The sequence below is a fragment of the Hibiscus syriacus genome, unplaced genomic scaffold (genome assembly GCF_006381635.1).
Source record: "Hibiscus syriacus cultivar Baekdansim isolate YM2019G1 unplaced genomic scaffold, ASM638163v2 tig00110467_pilon, whole genome shotgun sequence".
Taxonomy (NCBI): Eukaryota; Viridiplantae; Streptophyta; class Magnoliopsida; order Malvales; family Malvaceae; genus Hibiscus; species Hibiscus syriacus.
Genome location: NW_024062749.1, coordinates 1,395,780 through 1,414,778, shown reverse-complemented (window position 1 = coordinate 1,414,778; position 18,999 = coordinate 1,395,780). Strand labels below are relative to the sequence as shown.

Here is an 18,999-nt window from a genome sequence, read left to right as displayed (position 1 = left end):
GTTTAGAATTATAATAAATGGATAAAATAAATCAAATAAATAATAAAAAATTTAAAATAAACGAAATAAAAGGAAGGAAACCAAAATAATTGAGGGACTAAAGGGAAAGTTTGGCCAAAGTTCTAAACCATGTGGGGTTTTGCTTAATTTCATGCATACATGAGTTTTTTCATGCATTTGCAATTCAATTTAAAAACCAACTTCTCCTGTCAGTGCTCTTTTCCTGTTCAGTAACATGGTTGGCAACTGCTCCACAGATCTCATCACCATACTCAAAGTAACGTGTACAACCAAGATGTATCTAATTTCTCCTTCTGGAAAGTCACGGTCCATCTGCCTCCATTAGCACAGACAAAGTCTTCCCACTTAGGCTCGATCTTATGTTTGAAACAATGAAAGTCTGCTCCCACAGCCAACTTGCTCGGATGATGCATGTTATTGTAAAGGCTCCAGAGTTGTTCGATGGTTGGGAAAGTGTAATTTGGCTTGTGGGTTATCGAACCAGAAGGTCCATGAATGCTCAAGCGGGTGAGGTTGTTCGATGACATCTTCCTTTAACAACGTCGCATCATCTTCTTCTCCGGCGATCTCTTGCTCATCGGGAGGAATTGAAGTGAGGGAGAAGAGCTGGAACTGAAACACTTCAAAACCGTCGTCGGTGTCATAATCGACGCTAAATGTTGAGTCGTCGTGGCGAACCAGGAACTTGCGAGCCACCATTTTTTTTTTCTGGTTTTCTAATCATTTGTTCTTCCCTCGTTTTCCTTTTTGTCTGTGCCTCCTCCTGATTTTCGTTTCACGTTTTTCTCCCCCTCTTGCTTGTTGATTTACATGTGTTTAAATAGCCTAGTGATTGGCTATTTTTAGACAGATTTAGAGTCCCATTTGGACTCAAATACTTCAGTTTTAGAGTTCTATTCGAACTAAAAAATGATCCTTGTTGATTTAGTGCCGAGAATTCCGGGGATAGAGTTGTTGGGCGAAAATCAGTGTCTACAGATATGATATTAGTTTGTGTTCATATAACTATCAACTATCAGATTTTACTATCAAAATTATATCAAAGATCTATGAGTAGTATTTTTTTTAATTAAATTAGTAATTTGAGATGACCATGTTAATCTAACGTTAACATTCTTTGATGTATTTGTTTTGGAGGTATAATATTTCTCTTTTAGCTTAAGATGAGTAGAATGTTAGGTAGTTTGATTTAAAATTTTGGTTGCGGGTGGACATCGCCAATATTATTTTGACAAAGTAGTTATTATGTTTCGTGTATGTATATATTTACCAAACATAAGATGTACTCATTCGGTTAAAACAAATATATCGGATGGGCACTGTTAAGGCCATGGAAGGGCAGGGCCTCAATTCAACCAAGCAAGTCTCTGAAAAATTATAAAATACGTGATCCATCTTTCAAAACATTCAAGCGAGTCTTCTAATTTGATAACGCCATTCTTTTATTTTAAAACTTAATTAATTAATTTATAGAAAATCATGACTTTACTTGTGATATATTAAGATTTTTATGTAAAAATAAAATTTTTACGTAATTTTAAGATTTATTTTGTAAAAACTTTTAATAGTTTTGATTATCGAGAATTTACATAAATTTTATTTCAGGACATCATTTTATAATTTTTAATAATAGGAGGATTCAACAAGTAGAATCATATGGTCAGCAACCATTTGTATACTTTACCTAAAAAGTATTGTTTTAGAATTTTAAAATTAATGTTTCTAGTATGATTATGAAATTTGTGTTTCACATATTGCATTGTTAATTTCGTATTTTTTACATTTAACCATAATATTTAGAGTTTTGAGCATGTAAAGCCTAAGATCCTAAAAGATTAAAGCACGTGCAACTAACAGGTAAGAGTAAATCATACTAGTATACGGCTATAGTGTTTATTTTATTTCAGATTGTTGTTTCAAAGGATTCTAACGTGCAACAAAAAATATAGTTAAAATGTAACAGGAATCAAAATGTTGATGGGATTACAGAAGAAAAAGAAAAAAATGCTTGGTTTATCATTTATCAACCATAAATGATTGACAGGGTTAATCAGCAGAGACGAGTTTGGGGTTGGAAAATGCTTTTCTCACTCTGGGTTTCTTGTTGCACTGTCTACAAAAAACACATCTTCAATCCAAGCAACAATGTTGAAAGCTAGACCTTCTAACACTCTTGAATAACTCTCCAGTATCGCCTGCCCCACATCCTGCAAAACCCAGAATTCCCATTAATTTCCTATCATTAGAGGTCAAAAAGCTTGCTTGTTACGGATGGAAAGTACCGGTTTTGATCACTTACCCTATTGTATTGAATTTTGCAGGTGTCTAAGGACGTTTGTGAAAGTTCGGGATACCTTTGCTTCAATGCAAATAGCAATCTTTCTGCTCTTTCAGCTAATATATGGTTTTTGTCGCTTCGATCGACATCGGACATTAAGTCTTTCATCATGCTCCATGATGATTTCGAATGGCTCATGCATGCTTTACGTCTCCACGTATACATCGAAGCTTCGACGCGGTCTGCAAGCTCAAGTGCTTCGTGTTCGGATGCTATATTGAGACAATCGAGCAGATATTCAGGGGAGAACTTTTCTGCGGAATACATGAAGCGGTAAAATGCATCTCCAATACTGGCTCTCCCACTCTGTCAATTAGAGGAAAAAAGGGTTAGAGATTGAATCGGGACTTACAACCGAACATCAATCGACTTTGAAAAGTGATTGCATGAACTAACTGAGCTAAGCTATGGGTTCAGTATATAGTTACTCTAATAAGATTAGCTGAGTTCATCAGCTCTCTAAAAATATACATGGATGGAACATTTGTCTAGATACAATTCGGTCAACAGACGGACTAACCTTTGGAAGGGATGCCATGTACGAGTCTGGGATTTCCATCTCAGAAAGAACACCACTGTTGATAGACATAGCCGCCTTGTGAATTTGATTAGCACACTCTCGTTTGTGTCGCAGGTGCTTCCTTGCTTTCTCAGAGAGACCACTCGAAGGAACACATGGCACTGGCACCCACCACTTCTCGTTGTTTCTCTGAACAACTCTCCGAAACGAGCCAGTTCGGGTAGAATTCGATGACATACTCCCTTGCTCCGCGTACAAGAATTCTCTGTCCTGGAAGCTATCAAGTATTTCCTGTTACAAGGATGTGAGCTATGAGATATAAGGTTTTCAAGTATAATAAAAGACTACAATTTTCTCACATAGAGCTTGTCTTACAATGAGCATTGCATCCAACTTCCTCAATGCTGGAAGATTGATGTAAATATCTGATCTCGGTCTGCTTTCCATTATCTAAAAGGGAAAAAAAACATCATGTTAAAGCAAGCGAAGAAGCCAAATTTCCATTAAAAGAAAGCTTTTGGTCTGGACTAAGAAACATTACCTCAACAGCTGTTCCATTACGCAAATTCTGTGACTTGGTGAGAGAAAATTCCACAATGTAATCACAAACAGATAAAAGACAGTCCATTTCTCTTTTCCAAAGTGCCTTCTTTTCATGGTTCAAAGGCTCCAACCTCAAATTTTGTCCAAATACAGTCGCTGCAGTAATTTTAACATTCCACATAAAACTAAGCAATTTCATAGATTCAAATGACAACTAAAAAAACAGTCATGTTGTCTGAAAATATATAATCTATGTACCATAAAGATTGGTTATGGCATTTGAGATGGTAACAGCTGTACAGACTCCTTTTCCACTTCCTGACATGTCTTCTCCAAGTAAAAGTTTTGCAAATCTTTCCTTCATCATTTCAAGTTCTATCATACATAATTTACACCCATTAGAATGAAAAAAGAAACATATAATTTAGCATCAAAGGCAAAGCTTTTCCAAATGTTTTTACCTAAATCCAATGATTCCAATTCATCAAGCTTTTCATCTACATTGCTTTTGCACTGCTTCTTTCCAAGCCTTGTAAGAACAGCTAATTTCTGATCCCCAGATCTTCTTGCTGGACAATGAGAAGGTGAAGCTTCGCTACAAAAACTATGATCATCAACAGGCTCCGAAAACGCAGAGTTCCCCGAATAAGTGCGGCAATACAAGAAAGAATCACCGCTCATCGTCGAACACCCCGGAGTTTCTGTAGTTGACTGATCATTTTGTTCAGTGGAACAAGGAGAAGGCTGATAACCCAGATCATAGTTTTCGTCGGTGTTTGATAAATTGTCCATTTGAGTTGGCTGCTCTATTAGTACTAATTCTAATACTATATTCTCTGCAAATAATCATGAAATTTGTCAGTGGGGCTCAAGATTTGAACATTTTTAAAGCATAATCAAAACAAACTGAACTGATGGGACTTTAAGACATGGACCCAGCAAAACATTGGAAAGAAGAAAAAGAAGGAAATGACCATCTTTATTGCAGAAACAAAAAAGCCAAATGCTTGGTGTCCTTAACGGTCATAAGTCGTTGTTTTTATCAGACTAACTATAATTCACTAAATTTTGAGGGGGAAAATGTAAAGCAAAGCCAACGGTTAGTTGATAATGCTACATTCTTTTCCAATAACTTACCTTTAAAGGGCACAGCAAGTGAATTCGGGAATCGTTGAGATAGCTAGTAATCTGAGGAAAGTTTGAAACAGTTCCCTCCTAAGCATTTCTGTTTTAACTTTTTCTCTCCAAAAGAAACACTTTCTTTTTGCATTCCCATGCCACCATGATCATGAAAAAAAGGATCTTGAGTTCGTAACCGTCTGATCGCTGGCTTCTTTATGTTTTTTCCCAATCAGACAACAAAAACCCAGTTTCAGAATCTGGAGAAAAAAGGGTTTGATTTGATTCTTTGGAGAAAAAGGAAGTTGCAAAAGTCTCTGGATTCTTTTTGGTTGAAAGAGTATTGTTTCCGTTTCTGATAGAACATGCAGAGTGCGCCTTAGTTGTCTATTACATTGAATGGGGTTGATTATATTTTATGATTGCAAATTGCAAATACGTGAAGAATATTTTATAGTTTGGTGAGGAAGAATCTCAACTATTTTATTTTTCTTAAATGAAATTAAAATTTCTAGTTTCCAGAGACTGTGTCAGAAACTGTCTTTTAACCCTGAAATCGATCCATGAATTTAGAGTTTTTTTTCCTATCATAGTTAGGTTACCATGTGGGGGCTCATTATGAGAAGATTAGTATAATAAATTACTTAAAATGAGCTGTTTTATCACGTTATGATTGGAGTATGGTATAGTAAAAAGCTTTATTATGTTATAGTAAAAAGATACGTTTTTTAATTTATATGGAATAATATATAAGAAATTATTCATAATTCATGTCTTGGAAAACATGTGGAGAATAACAAGTTGAAAAAGATGGTGTCGGATCCAGTGGTTTTAAAGTAGGTAAATTAGGGTTTTCACTATGATACATGCTTTAGCCAGAGATCTCTTGTGTTTAGAGTCGTAAAGATTTTGAAATGAAATCTTATTTAAAAGAGATCCGACTCTGTAATTTTTTGACCAAATTTAATTTGATTTTAATGGGTTACAATTTACGAACAAGGGAAATTTCTATTTTGGTTGCATGTTTTAGAAACTTCTATTAATGGGGGCCCCAAGAAATTGGCATGGTCGGAGGTTAGCTTGGAAATAAACAGCAAGTCTTCGGGAGTAATAATTCATGGGTGAAATAGACTTTTGCAAACAAAACAATTGCATTGAGATGGACGTGCCTTCCATTTCTTCGAACCCTGTGGCATTTTAGGTCAAATTGCAAAATTGGTGTAAAGTCTTATTTTTCAAAGTCAGAGGGATTTTCAGACCATAAGTCACAAATCTTACATTAAATCACATGCAACTGACTTGTGTTGTTATTCCTCTTAATCATCTTTGTGCTCCTTTTTGGAATTCTCGAGTTTAAAGAGATACAAATATACCCACCACGGGAGGTTCCACAAACACCTGATGCAGCTATAAAGTGATCTCGGTTCATTAGGCAGCGCAGCAAGCTCTTGAATCTCATTTTCCACTTCTTTCTGCAAAGTTTAACAAATGATTTTAATCTTCTTGGCAAATGGCAAGCTAACTAAATGGAAACTTGGGGTCTAAGCAAACCCACATTAGCAATGAATTTAAATCCAATCTTGATCTGTCCTTTATAGGTATTATCTTCAAGCACTACATTGTATGGAGCTGGTCTCACTTCTATAAATCCTTTGTCGGTCCCCTCGGTAATAATTCCACCAAGGTGAATTCTGGAGGTAAAATATATTCGGGTTAGTTTCTAAATGTGAATGCAGGTATCAAGGCAATGAGAATGGAGGTAAAAACATAATAAGGGGAAAGAAAGAAGGAAGCAAAATAGATTACTTGGTTTCACCAACAAATCCGTTGTCTTTGAAGAATTCCTTGTCCATGATCTTGAATTTGATGTAAGTCCATTTTTCCCATTCGGATTGCGGAAAATCGAACTTGAATTTCTCATTCCACGGTACTTTCTTATGTTTTCCTGAATCATAAAACACAATCCTCACGTTTCTAGAGACCCGGAAAGAACAAAATTAGTAATTACATGCCATCAATAGACCTACATAATAAGTAGAAAACGAACCTGGAGATGTTTTGCTTCTGTATTCTTTAGCTCCGCATTGTAATATAACATAGTAGGCAGGTCTTCCTATGACCAAATGATCAAAACCAAACTGTTAAAAGTTTGAACAAGAAGCTGTTGAAAAAAACATGATTAAACCGGACATATTTACGATCCACAGCTAGGGGGGAGAGAGATACCAAGAAGATTAGTGTGTCTAATATCCTCGGCATTTACGACAAGAACTTCAAGGATTCCTACTTTCATGTGTGAGATAATCTGCAGATAGAACAGGGGCAAACTTGGTTTCTGTGTTGGTGGTTCTGCAATTAAGGGAGCAAGACTGCAATAGAGTGATTAATATGAAGGATTTATATGGTGATTAAATTGGAAAACGTTAATGCAATCAGTTTTAAAAGTTCATTTAATAACACATTTACTTCAATTTTAAAGTACCAATTGGTGTAACTTCTAGGCTTCTAGCCATAAATTCTACACTTCAAACTCCCAAGAAGAATTCAATGTTAATCTAATTCTAGCATGGAAAATGTTTTGTATACAGAAACTGGAACAGTGTTATAGAGCTCATCGATATCAGTTGTTTATATATATATTTATATATCCAACAAGGTCTTACTTGGTCTCAGCTGTCATGATAGATAGATGTTTAGTTTAAAGATTAGTCTTCATTTAGTATGATAGTTTTTCTTCTAGAGATATAGAATCAGAGCAGTAATGCGTTTAAACTAAAGCAGATCAGCAAGCATGATTTTTTCTAAATCCCATTCTGTTTGCTTAGATTTCAGAAATAACATATTAAACAATCTATAGATCCTTGCAGAAAAATAATGACTGAAATCGTGCGCAATTGAACACTTCATGGTAAATCGAGAAGGAGCTTAACAACTACAAAATTAAGGAAAATAATACCGTCTCCAACTCGGTTCAATCTTCAGGAACATGAATCATTTCCAAACCATAAAATGAAATGAGAAGATCAACAACATTAGTAGCATACCAGAAAGATCTCGGATTCCATAAAAAGAAAAGACCTCATGGTTTACAAAATTGCAAATTTTATAATTCAATATACTATAAAATGAATTGCATACAGAGAAAGAATATCAATTGCTTTAACTACTGGCTACTCCTCAGCAAATCAATTGATATAATGTAAAGAAGACAAACTACTGAGGTATCCAACCTTTTCTTTCTAGGCATTCTCATCCACCACTCTTCTCATCCTCTCTACATCTTCCCCTCTGCCTTCATCTGTATATAGGTCTGATAAAATCATGTACTACTGAGTACAATTTTGTGGGTCCAAGGTAGCAATCTGTTCAACAACAAACTTTACAATCTCAATTGGTCCAGGTGTTGATATACAACCAGCAAGAAGAGCTCCCCAGATTCTTTTATCTGGTTCCATAGGCATTTTCTTCACAAAGTCCAGGGCTTGCTCAATATTACCCTGGCGACTGAGCAAATCCACCATGCATGCATGGTGCCCAAGTTTAGGAGTAACATTATACTTCTCTTTCATAGAATGAAACCAGTTTCAACCCTCGTATTCTAGCCCATGGTGACTACAAACAGATAAAACTGAAAGAAAAATAATTTCATTGGGCTTTATCCCACAATCTAACATATTTGAGAATGTCTCAAGAGCCTCAACTCCATAACCATTTAATCCATATCCATTAATCATTGAACTCCAACAAATGAGATCTTTGATAGGAACTTCATCAAAAAGAGCCCGTCCCTGCTTGACCCTTCCAGATCTGCAGTAGAAATCAATCAAGGCTGATGACAAATAAACATTCCTCGAGTAACCAACTTTTTCTATGAACGCATGTATGCTATCTCCAAGTTCATTAGATGCTTCTTGTGATGACATCAAAGAACACGTTTGCAATAAACTAATTAAACTGAAGTAATCAGGTTTCATGTTCAACCAAAACATCTGTGTAAATGTATCCACAGCATTAAGAGGAAACATGATCATTGCATTCCAAGCAATGACATCTTTACTGCCAATGTGGTCGAATACACTCCTAGCTGAACCTACCATGCCAAACTTAGCATACATCTGCAAAAGTGCAGTTGCAATGGAAACAAAATCCAAGAACCCACGTTTGAGAATGTAACAATGAAATGCTGATCCAGTTTTACTCCAGACTGTAGCATGGCCATAATCATATCCCGGACAACAAATTCATCTGGTGCAAACAAAGACAACAGCATCATTTTAAAAACATTAATTGCTTCTATACAACGTTCATTCTCAATGTAACCACGGATCACAATCCTCCAAGAAACCAAGTCCTTCTTCAACATCCCATCAAAAACACGAATCCCTGTCTCAAGACTCCTACACTTTGCATACATATCAACCAATGAATTCTGAACACTAACAACACGGTAAAACAATCTTCTTACAATAAAACCGTGTATTTCTCTACCCAACCGTAGAGCGCCAAGATTAGCACAGGCAGGCAGAATGCTGATAATACTAACATGATTAACTTTCAACCCAAAAATCTGCATTCTTCTAAACAATTCAAGAGCCTTCAGATAGTCCTTATTCTTAACACAGGCAGCAACAATAGCACTCCATAAGACAACATCTTTATCGGGTAGTTGATGAAACAAACTCCAACAAGTTCCCATATTATAAACGGAATAAAACCCAATAAGAGCAATTAAAACTGAGAGCTCTGATATAAATCCCATTCTCACCACCATTCCATGAACCATCATTACCAGAGCATCCCAATTCAGAGCATCGAAAGCTTTTATTAAGCTTAAAATTGTAACATAGTTTGTCCTTTGATTACTCATCAGCAATAGCATTCTCTAGAACAAGCAAATGGCTTCCTCCGGCTGGCCTTGCCTTGCCAACTTGGATGTCCATGAAACCAATACATAATCATTTTCAGCATACGACTCAACTGTGTCCTCGTGATTTGAATCCCTATGGAATAAAGCTGCGGAGAGTCTCGCTGGAGATTTTCTAATTCTTGTAATTTCTGCAAATAGCTTCTGTGCATTGTGAGACTGTGAAAACATGCACACGAATGTGATTAAACGACGATATAATTTGCTAACGGTATGCTTTTGCTTATGGTCCAGAGAAGAGAAGATCTTATACTTACTAAAAGAAGGAACCCCACAAAGCCTATTCATTCACCGAAGGACTCGACTTACGCCAGCATATAGGCCCAAATAAAACTTGAGTTACCTTGCTTGGGTCTATCTATTTTGTTCGTAATAGACTAATAGTCCCTTACTCCCTTTCTCTCATTGAGCTAAGGAAATTTCCCTAAAATTACGTTATCTAAATCCCACCCAACGGAAGATTACCGAGTACTCTTTTAATTTGGAAATAAAATTGCTGGTTTCATAATTCATACACCTCCCAAATTTTATACGCCTTTCCGTCGATCTCCGATCATTGAAGCTCCTAACCCGATCCGATATTCCCAGGTCAGCATCTTCTCCCTCCTTTTTTATATTTTTCTCTTCGATCCTTGTTTCCTCAATTTCTTTGATTGAATTTTCCATTTGCAGCACTTTCTGTATCCCTTTTTGCTTTGGCCTGTTTTCATATGATTATCTTCGCTAAATTCATAGTTTTCTTTTTCATTAAGTGATTGATTCATTTTTGGGCAGTTGGCGCGTATAATTTTCGTTGAAGAATAAGATTCTGGAAACTTTATTTGATTGTGGGCATTAACATGGGATTTGACGCTCATGTAATCCTTTTTTGAAACTACAAACATCATTATTAGCTCATAATCTTGTTTATTTATTTGAACAATTATCTAATTGCAACTTAGAGAACTCGCAGTGAGAAAATGTCTGGTCTGTTGATTCTTTTATGAATTAGACTGTAAAGCAAAGCAAGGGTTCCCATTAAAATGGAGAATTTGGAAGGTGGATCAGAAGGAATCAGTCAAATGGAACAACTTCAAGAGCCACTAATATATGGTCTTCCCGATGACATAGCGCTTTTATGTTTGGCTAGAGTCCCTCGAGAGTGTCATACCGCCCTTAAATTTGTTTCAAGGAGATGGAGGGACTTGCTGCACAGTGAAGAGTGGCATGCATGTCGTAGAAAGCATAATTTGGATGAAACTTGGATCTATGCATTATGTAGAGACAAGTTTGAGCAGGTTTGCTGCCATATATTGGATCCCATTTCATCAAGGTCTTGGAGGCAGATGCGGGAGCTTCCATCTCGCACCTTGCTGAGAAAAGGTGTCGATTTTGAAGTGTTGGGGAAGAAACTTTACTTGATGGGAGGGTGTCGGTGGTCTGAAGATGCTTCGAACAACTCTTGGAGCGAAGCTAGTCCCTTGTCAACTGCGAGGTAACAAACTTTCTTCTCTACTTCTCGAAGAAGTTAAGTTTTCCCGGTTGTTTAAGGACATCATCTCCCTCTCCTTTCGTGGTAAAAAGTTGAAATGCAAATGATTATTTATTTGTATATATTTGGATTTGTTACATTATATAACGATCTGTGTACATTCTCCATTTTTGCTTGCCTGACTAGGAGGACACTTCACCCTACCTCTCCTTTTGATAACTTTAAAGTGATCTTGGGTGTTTTTGTGTCAGATGCTACTTTGCTTGTGAAGTTCTCGATCAGAAAATATATACAATTGGTGGATTGGGTTTAAACTCGAGCGTTCCACATACTTGGGACACCTTTGATCCTTGCACAAACAATTGGAGTTCTCACTCGGATGGAAACATTATTCCTGAAATAGAAGATTCATTTGTGTTGGGTGAGAAGATCTATATTCGCTGTGGCAGATCTGCTGTTACCAGTCATGTATTTGCAGTAGTTTATGAACCATCGAGTGGCACTTGGCAGCATGCAGATGCTGACATGGTGTCAGGCTGGCAAGGGCCTGCAGTTGTAGTAGACGAGATCCTTTATGTCCTGGATGAGAGTTCTGGAACAAGGTTAATGATGTGGGATAAGGATCTTTGGGTTGCCATAGGGAGGCTCTCGTCCCTACTTACGAGACCACCCTGTAAGCTTGTTGCTGTCGGAAAAACCATCTATGTGATAGGGAAGGGGCGTAGCACGGTAGTTGTTGATGTCAGCAATGCAGGGAACGGCGGAGGGATGATGGTGAGTTCTTCGGTACCTAAACTGACTTCAAATGATGAGATAATTAGTTGTAAATGTTTGGCTATCTGAATTATTTGATTTGTTGAAAGTCTATTGTTTCTGTAATATTCAACAAGTTACTGAACTCAGAAATGAGATATCATCACTTCTGTAAGTTAAACATGTATTATCATTCACAAGACATAATAGTTTCTCGTACAGTTGAAGCAATCATGTATTTGTTTAGTTATTGTCTAAATGGAAACTTTTAGGCGAGTAGTTTCGGGCTATGTGATTTTCAGATTCAGGTCATAACGAGTTTGAGGGTTAAGATTTTTAAATTATATCATTTTGGGATTGGGTTATATTATCATTTTATGTTTAATGATTTCAATTTAATTTAGGCTTAATGTAAAAATAAATATATAAATTATACTCAAAGTTAACTTTAAGTGCACAAAGATTTTTTTTTAGTTAAAAATAGGTGTCTAACGCTTTCGATGTTATAACTTTAGGTGGCTAATGTTTCCAACTTTATAATTTTAGGTGACTTGATTGTAACCGTCGTTAAAAAATGTTGTTATTTGACCCGTGTTAAATTTATTAAATTTTAAAAAATTTAGGGTAAAGTATATAAATAGTCCCCAAACTTTTAGGGCACTTGCATTTTGATCACCCAACTTTTAAAACTTGCAATATAACCATCGAACTTTTAATTGTTTTCTGTAAGGTCCCTGTCGTACTCTCCCATTAGGTTTTGCTAACGTGGCACTTAACCCCCATTAACCACCTTATCCTCATTCTCCTCCTCCTCCTCCTCCTCTGCCTTCTTCTTTTTCGCCTTTACGGAGGAGGGACGACGACGACAACCGATTAGGTTTTGTTTGGAACGGTGTGAGGACTTCAACGGTGGTGGCGGTGTGACAAACGGACAACCCTATCAGCCAAAAATCGATCAAAATAGAAAGAGAGATTTGGGGGTTTTCAACGAGATTCAGAGCCCTCTCCACGACGAACGAAGGTGAGTCTCGGCAAGTGGCTAACAAGGTTTTGGTCGAAATGGGACGACGTTCCTACTGGTATCGGTAGTGATGATCACTGACGACTGGCGACTGGCGACAGAGATCGGGGATGAGTGTTCGAATGATTTATCGTTATTTGGGACAAACTGTGGTTACGACAGGGACCTTACTGTAAATGATTAAAAGTTGGGTGACCAAAATGTAAGTACCCCTAAAAGTTAGATGACTGTAGTGTAAGTTTTAAAAGTTGGATGACCAAAATACGAGCACCCGTAAAAGTTAGATGATTGTAGTTCAAGTTTCAAAAGTTGGGTGACCAAAATGGAAGCGTTCTAAAAGTTTGGAGATTATTTTATGTTTTACCCAATATTTTATTTTAAACTAAAAAACTTATTTTTAAAAAAAACTCAAATTTCTTTTCAAGTCTTATTGTTGTTACCGGCGATCTCTGACCACCATCGTGGTCATTGAACAACAACGCACTCTTTGACGAACTTCCACTATCGGTCATCCCTCTTAACATCATCCCAATCCTCTGCCGCCTCTTCCTTTTATCGTCATCAGCGGCAATTTTTCAATATATACATTCAAGTGTCCCTTCTCCTCATGGTTGCTGAAATCAATTGTGCTTTTACGTTATATATACGTCGATGAAATTTCTGCAAACTCTCGTCGCTCCAAGACTACTCAAAAGCACAATTGTTTGTGCAATTATAATTGCAGTTACATTCAGATGAGCACGCCACATGGCATTGGCACCATGAAGAGGTCGATGCTAGCAACGGCGGTGGAAGCTTAGGGTTTTGCTATTTTTAAGTTTTCCTATAATTTTTGAAATGTGCGGATTGTTTTCAAAAATTTTAATTTTTAAAAAATAAAAATATAAAAAATATATAAACATGACACGTGGTACATTTATATTTGTATTCATATGCAATATCGTGTCAATTTATATTTGTATTCATATGCAATGTTTTCATGTAAATTCATATGCAATATTTTCTTATACAAGAAAATGCTTATCAACATGAGTTGAAAAAAAGAAATTAACAAAATTTAGATAGAGTTCCAAATGTTTGACGTAGTGTTGATTCAGAAACTATAAAGCTTATGAACCGATTCAAACTTTTTGCTTCATTGTATTTTCCTGTTTTCTGACCCAAGGTAAGCACAAGGGAATAAAATGTATCCCGGTTCCCGATCAATGTGACGAGGAAGAATTCGTTACATAAACGAGTAGAATTGATCAAACCCAACAAAGAATGAAAGAACTCTCACATACACTCCTAAGGGGGGAAAACCAGAATAATAAAAAAGGTAAAGAAATCAATGACTATACTTTCTCTTGCCATTAACTGGGGAAAATGATTGTTCTTCTATGGTTGAGTTACACAGAATGAATGAACACTTGGTTACGCGGTCATTGCAGACTCCCAAGATTGATGCCAGGCAATCGTCAAAGCACTGCAATTAGGAGACTCACAATATCACACAGAGCTGTTTACCTTTTCCCAGCCACTGAGCTTCTTTTGGCTTCCAGACTTGCGCCCTCCTTGAGTGCTGTTTGAGACTCATTCTCCATCCTGAGAGCAGCAAGTGCAGTAGCCTGAAGATAAGAAGCAATGTGCCATACTGGGGAAATCACTTGGGCTTGCATGGCATCATTCAGGGCCTCTTGAGGCATGTCATTAATGAGATAACACAAGCTACGCCGTGCAAAAATAGTTGGAGAAACCATGGTACCGACATCGATAAACTGTGAATTTACAAAGAAAATGTCAGTTGGTTTCTACTATGACGCCCATCACGAGTACTGAGAAAACATTCCAGCCCAAAACTAAAAACTTCACCAGCCGTGTATTACAAATGCATTCTTTAAAATATGCATATAACATATTGAGTTTAACAGAGAATGGAAAAGAAACATGCCATCCACAAATATTCAAAAGGAAAGCTAGCATAGATATTATTATGAAGCTACAACAAATGTTGTTTAAATTGACGGAAAACATCATAGTAAGAACTTAACCTGAGTGTAGCACTCAATAACTTCTTTAAAATCTTTCTGCCTGAAAGCAGCATCACCCTTTTTCTTTGAATTCAAAGTTTCCTGCATTTGGTCAGTCCACATTTGGAAGGAGAGCTGCAGGAAAACGCAACAAATGTTTCAGAAACAATGGAAAAAAAGTACTGTGTGTATTAGGCAGAAACCAAACAAGCACATAGATTCCCGAGTTTTTGCAAGTTTTGGAAATTTAGATTGAAACAAGTATCGAAATAAAGGGGAATTTGAATATAACATAGAACGTAGCAAACAAGAAACTACTATTACAATTTAAAGTGTGGGAGAGGGGGAAAAAGAGTAGAAGGCACACTAGCACAAACCTCATTTACCACTCCTTCGTCATCTTTGTAGCCAAGATTCTCTAAGATCTCGTGTATAGCAGTCAAGTCCCCTCTTGAGCAAGCCTCCCCAACTGGAGATAGAGGAGTGAAGGAAACATTGTTTGGAATGCCCATTAATACATGTGAAGGAACCTACACAGGAAAGGAAATGACAACTCAGTGAACTGCTGTCCCTTTTCTCCTTTTATCTCAGTAGTGCATGGACCTTCATGAAAAGAAGATTCCTTATTGAACTTCAATGTTATTGCTCACCATCTGAGTCACATAAAATGTAATATATTGCCTCTTAAAAAGAAAAAGAAAAAACAACTTACCTCAGTTTCCTTCTGAAGGGGTGTCAAAGCAACGACTAAAGATTTAGGATTTGGCCGCTCTCTAGGTTCATATTGCAAACATCTAGAGGCCAAGCGAACTAGCTCCGTTCCATCATTATCAGAAAACTGCCCTTCCAAGCAGGAATCAGTCAACATCTTAAGATTTCTGTCTCGTATTAAGTCAAGTGCCTGGAAGAAATTACTTGGGCATTAGCAATCGAGATACAACAAGTCTTAACATGTCAATGTCATGACAACCACATTAAGGATCGACTTGCTAGTGTTTCCAAATGAGGAACGAAACAAACCCAATGATAATCTTCAAAAAAAAAAAGCAACTTACATGGCTGGGAGGTATATGTTTTCCACTGAGAAGATCAAGCAGAAGAGTACCAAAGCTATATATTACACTTTCTGGTGTTACTCTTCCTACATAAAAATGGTAAGGCGTGTGAAATAAGTTCTTGATTAGAATGTATCAAATACAAAAGTTAGTGAAAGATAAATGTGCAAACAAGTTTCAATAACTCAATTAACACTTAAAAGTTATGATGGAATGGTATCATAGTGTAGATCCAAATTTCCATGCTGAATATGGAGACATAGCTAGAACATTATTCATTGTTATCCGATAACAATAAAATCAAATGCACAGTGTAAAAATGTCCATATTGTAAAAAGTACCAGTCCTCAAATATTCAGGAGGAGTAAAAGCCAAATTTGTACTGTAACTTTTTCCATCTCTACTGTTTTTCATCAAGCCAAAGGTTGAAAGTCTCGGATTTCCATCCTGCAAGAATTCTAACATATAAATCGAGGAATCATGTAAAACTGACCAATAAAAAAGTATGAGATAGCCAGAAAACAAATTATTACCTCATCAAATAGGACCCTGTAAGCATTGAGATCGTGGTATAACACACGCCCTTTGTTTGTGCAGTATTCTAAAGCTTGTGCAAGATAGAATACAACCCTTAATCGCATGGCCCATTTCATTGGTTGTGATTCCCCTGAATTAATAAAGTAAGAAAATTACTCCAAACACTTCCATTTTGGGATTAGGAAACATAATTTCAAACCCATTGGTGAATACAGCAAAACCAGATTACACTAAAAATGCAATAACTGATAATTAACTTAAAATAATATTTTGTTTCATGGAAGCATTTTTCCCAACAGGACTAACAGTAATATTAAAAACATAAGGATTAAGGCCTTACAATGAAAAAGGTGTTTTGCGAGTGTCTCATTGGGCATGTACTCTGCAACAAGCAACCTTTCATCACCTTCACAAAAAAAGCCAAGCAAATTCGCCAATCTATTGTTGCGTAGCTGACCAACTGCACTTGCTTCCTCCTACAGATGCAGAATAAAATAGCCCCAATTTACAATCACTTAAAGAAATGAAAGCAAAGCTTACACAGTGCGCAAACTTTCATTAATTATCTACCATAAATTGTCTTGAATCTGGCCAGGCCATTCTATTGAAACGTTTAACAGCGATCCTCCTATGATTCTTTAACTTCCCTCTATAAACAACATTGGGAGCCTTCTCCCCATGCTCAGAAACAATATTCTCGACTGCAAATCCAGATGTTGCATTCTTGAGTTGCTCTAAAGTGAATTCCCGGAACGTAGGCAACTGATCAACCTCACTAATCTCGTTCTCTACAACAAGTTAAAATGTTTTAACTAATCATTCTGATTCTCAGTAACCACGTAGAAAAAAGAAATTTTTGTGATAATAATACCCACCAACATCAGGGGCTTCTAACACTGCAGCTTTGAACTGTGAATCCCAGCAACATGGAGTTAGCTTAGAGCATTGACACCCCATCTCAGTGACTTCGAAAACCAAAAAGAAAAATAACAAGTCGTTAAATTTCAAGAGTTGAGTAGTTAATCGAAAGCTGAAATGGAACTGTATACTCTACTATGTGGCAACCCAAAAACAACAACAACAATATAATAAGGGGTAAATTTGCAGGGCATTTAAAAGCAGGAACAAAAAATGGAAAAAAATCCGAATAAATGCAAGAAATACTAAAACCAACTTTCCAAAAATAGGTGTAATAAATTATATAATGAGCAGCCAAATAAAAAAGAGAGAAAATTAAATTAAACATTCCAGAAAAAAGCGGGTCGTCTTCTTTTCTTCCCGAGTCAACTCAGTTTCAGTGGACGCTTTACGCTTTCCTTCCGATTTTTATCCTTGAAGCAATCAGATAAGGTCCTTGTTTAGATCAACACTTTTACAAGATGATCCACCGCATCTCTTTCTCGTCCCCACTCTCAAATCACAATCAAATCTAACGTATTTCAGATTCCTTTTTTCCTCTTCCCTATATCTGCTCGATCCGACAAGTATTGCTAGTACGAATGAAAAGCGTGAACTATTGAGGAAACTGAAGAATCAAATCGGGATCGAGGACATGAAGAATATACGAAAATCTGAGAATGTTGATTGATAAAATGGAGATGAGATGGGGAGATCAGATTCATGTACAGGAAATTCATGAAACACTCTTTCGGAGTTTTTGGTTTAATAATAGTAATTTTCCGACATGTCATGAAGTATATTATTCAAAGGCCCAGAAAAGTTCGAATATGTTGTTTATTAATTTAAGCCATTTTTATATTAACAGGCGTGTTGGAATAATTCTGGACTGCCGAAAAGGATTATATGTTTGCTTTGAAATTAAATTAAAAAACAATTTTTTATAACAAGATTTGTGTTGTTTCTATAAATCACATCAATTTTTTTTATTTAGCCGACGTTAACATTAATTTTCATGTTGATTACCGATTGTTATTTTTTAAAAAGAATAATTATGTTTGTAATATTTTTTTTCTTTGTGATATATTTTTTGTTTTTATCTAGTTATTTTGTCATTTTTATTTTATGTTTTCTTGAATTTGACAACACTACAAGTAATCTTGATGATCTTTCACTATGGACCATCAGATTAAATTTGAATACGCGATCTTGAGTTCATAGATAGTTTCTCATAGTGTCGGACTCTGATTTACGATTCTCGATAATTTTTCAAAAGTTTAATCTTCTTTTGTGGTTCGTTTGTCCATACAGTCAGATTTTTTATATATTTTTCGTTTGAGTCTTTTGATTGAGTTTTTAACATTTTCCATGTAAGGTCCTTGTATGATCTAAAGTGACTAGTTTCAATGTTATATGAAAATGTTCAAATTATGTATTCAGTTTAAGATGATAGTTGTAAACCTTATTGTAATTTTGAATATTTTCACTTTTTAATAAGTCTAATTGCTTCTATTAAAAAAATGCTTAATACACTTTTAAGTATCTAAACTATACCTTGAAATATGATTTCATGCCTAAAGATTTTTTGATAAAAATAAATATCTAATGTTTTCTCCTGTTACATTTTTAGGTGTCTGGTCGTTAAATTCGACTGTTATCTGACACGTGTCAAGCTTATAAAAAAATAAAATCTTTATATTTTTTTAAAAATAAATTATTATTATTTTTAAATAACCATTTTTTAAAATCAAACATGGGTTTCCGATGAAACTTTGAGACATTCTCCACAGC

At 36.0% G+C, this 18,999-nt stretch overlaps 6 protein-coding genes across 7 annotated transcripts; 1 reads left to right on the top strand and 5 right to left on the bottom strand.

Moving 5' to 3' along the window:
• Positions 1–368: 368 nt before the first annotated feature.
• Positions 369–730, bottom strand: LOC120127466 (peptide-N(4)-(N-acetyl-beta-glucosaminyl)asparagine amidase-like). Its single transcript, XM_039145382.1, has one exon. It carries the CDS (start codon positions 718–720, stop codon positions 436–438), a length of 285 nt encoding a protein of 94 aa, XP_039001313.1. The 5' UTR covers positions 721–730; the 3' UTR covers positions 369–435.
• Positions 731–2,011: 1,281 nt separating this feature from the next.
• On the bottom strand, positions 2,012–4,260 carry LOC120127464 (rop guanine nucleotide exchange factor 3-like). The gene is made up of 7 exons (XM_039145380.1): positions 3,884–4,260; positions 3,681–3,797; positions 3,421–3,578; positions 3,255–3,329; positions 2,880–3,170; positions 2,321–2,665; positions 2,012–2,228 (listed from the first exon to the last, which is right to left on the bottom strand). Exons 1-7 carry the CDS (start codon positions 4,212–4,214, stop codon positions 2,109–2,111), a joined length of 1,437 nt encoding a protein of 478 aa, XP_039001311.1. The 5' UTR covers positions 4,215–4,260; the 3' UTR covers positions 2,012–2,108.
• A 1,597-nt stretch (positions 4,261–5,857) lies between these two features.
• Positions 5,858–6,991, bottom strand: LOC120127467 (elicitor-responsive protein 3-like). Its single transcript, XM_039145383.1, has 5 exons — positions 6,768–6,991; positions 6,589–6,654; positions 6,348–6,486; positions 6,097–6,232; positions 5,858–6,013 (listed from the first exon to the last, which is right to left on the bottom strand). Exons 1-5 carry the CDS (start codon positions 6,832–6,834, stop codon positions 5,858–5,860), a joined length of 564 nt encoding a protein of 187 aa, XP_039001314.1. The 5' UTR covers positions 6,835–6,991.
• Positions 6,992–8,125: 1,134 nt separating this feature from the next.
• On the bottom strand, positions 8,126–9,324 carry LOC120127332 (pentatricopeptide repeat-containing protein At1g11290, chloroplastic-like). The gene is made up of 2 exons (XM_039145252.1): positions 8,701–9,324; positions 8,126–8,656 (listed from the first exon to the last, which is right to left on the bottom strand). Exons 1-2 carry the CDS (start codon positions 9,322–9,324, stop codon positions 8,126–8,128), a joined length of 1,155 nt encoding a protein of 384 aa, XP_039001183.1.
• Positions 9,325–9,878: 554 nt separating this feature from the next.
• Positions 9,879–11,941, top strand: LOC120127465 (F-box/kelch-repeat protein SKIP4-like). The gene is made up of 4 exons (XM_039145381.1): positions 9,879–10,048; positions 10,452–10,939; positions 11,188–11,824; positions 11,856–11,941. The coding sequence occupies exons 2-3, from the start codon at positions 10,488–10,490 to the stop codon at positions 11,777–11,779; spliced, it is 1,044 nt and encodes a 347-aa protein (XP_039001312.1). The 5' UTR covers positions 9,879–10,048; positions 10,452–10,487; the 3' UTR covers positions 11,780–11,824; positions 11,856–11,941.
• Positions 11,942–13,876: 1,935 nt separating this feature from the next.
• On the bottom strand, positions 13,877–17,985 carry LOC120127431 (serine/threonine-protein kinase BSK3-like). Of its 2 annotated transcripts, none has more exons than XM_039145340.1 (11): positions 17,560–17,985; positions 17,187–17,276; positions 16,882–17,099; positions 16,652–16,787; positions 16,308–16,441; positions 16,116–16,221; positions 15,775–15,860; positions 15,432–15,620; positions 15,097–15,249; positions 14,741–14,854; positions 13,877–14,467 (listed from the first exon to the last, which is right to left on the bottom strand). In XM_039145340.1, exons 2-11 carry the CDS (start codon positions 17,266–17,268, stop codon positions 14,213–14,215), a joined length of 1,473 nt encoding a protein of 490 aa, XP_039001271.1. In that variant the 5' UTR covers positions 17,269–17,276; positions 17,560–17,985; the 3' UTR covers positions 13,877–14,212. The 2 variants fall into 2 exon arrangements, with proteins under 2 accessions (XP_039001271.1, XP_039001272.1); XM_039145341.1 differs by having other exon boundaries at positions 17,187–17,284; positions 17,582–17,985.
• Positions 17,986–18,999: the final 1,014 nt, after the last annotated feature.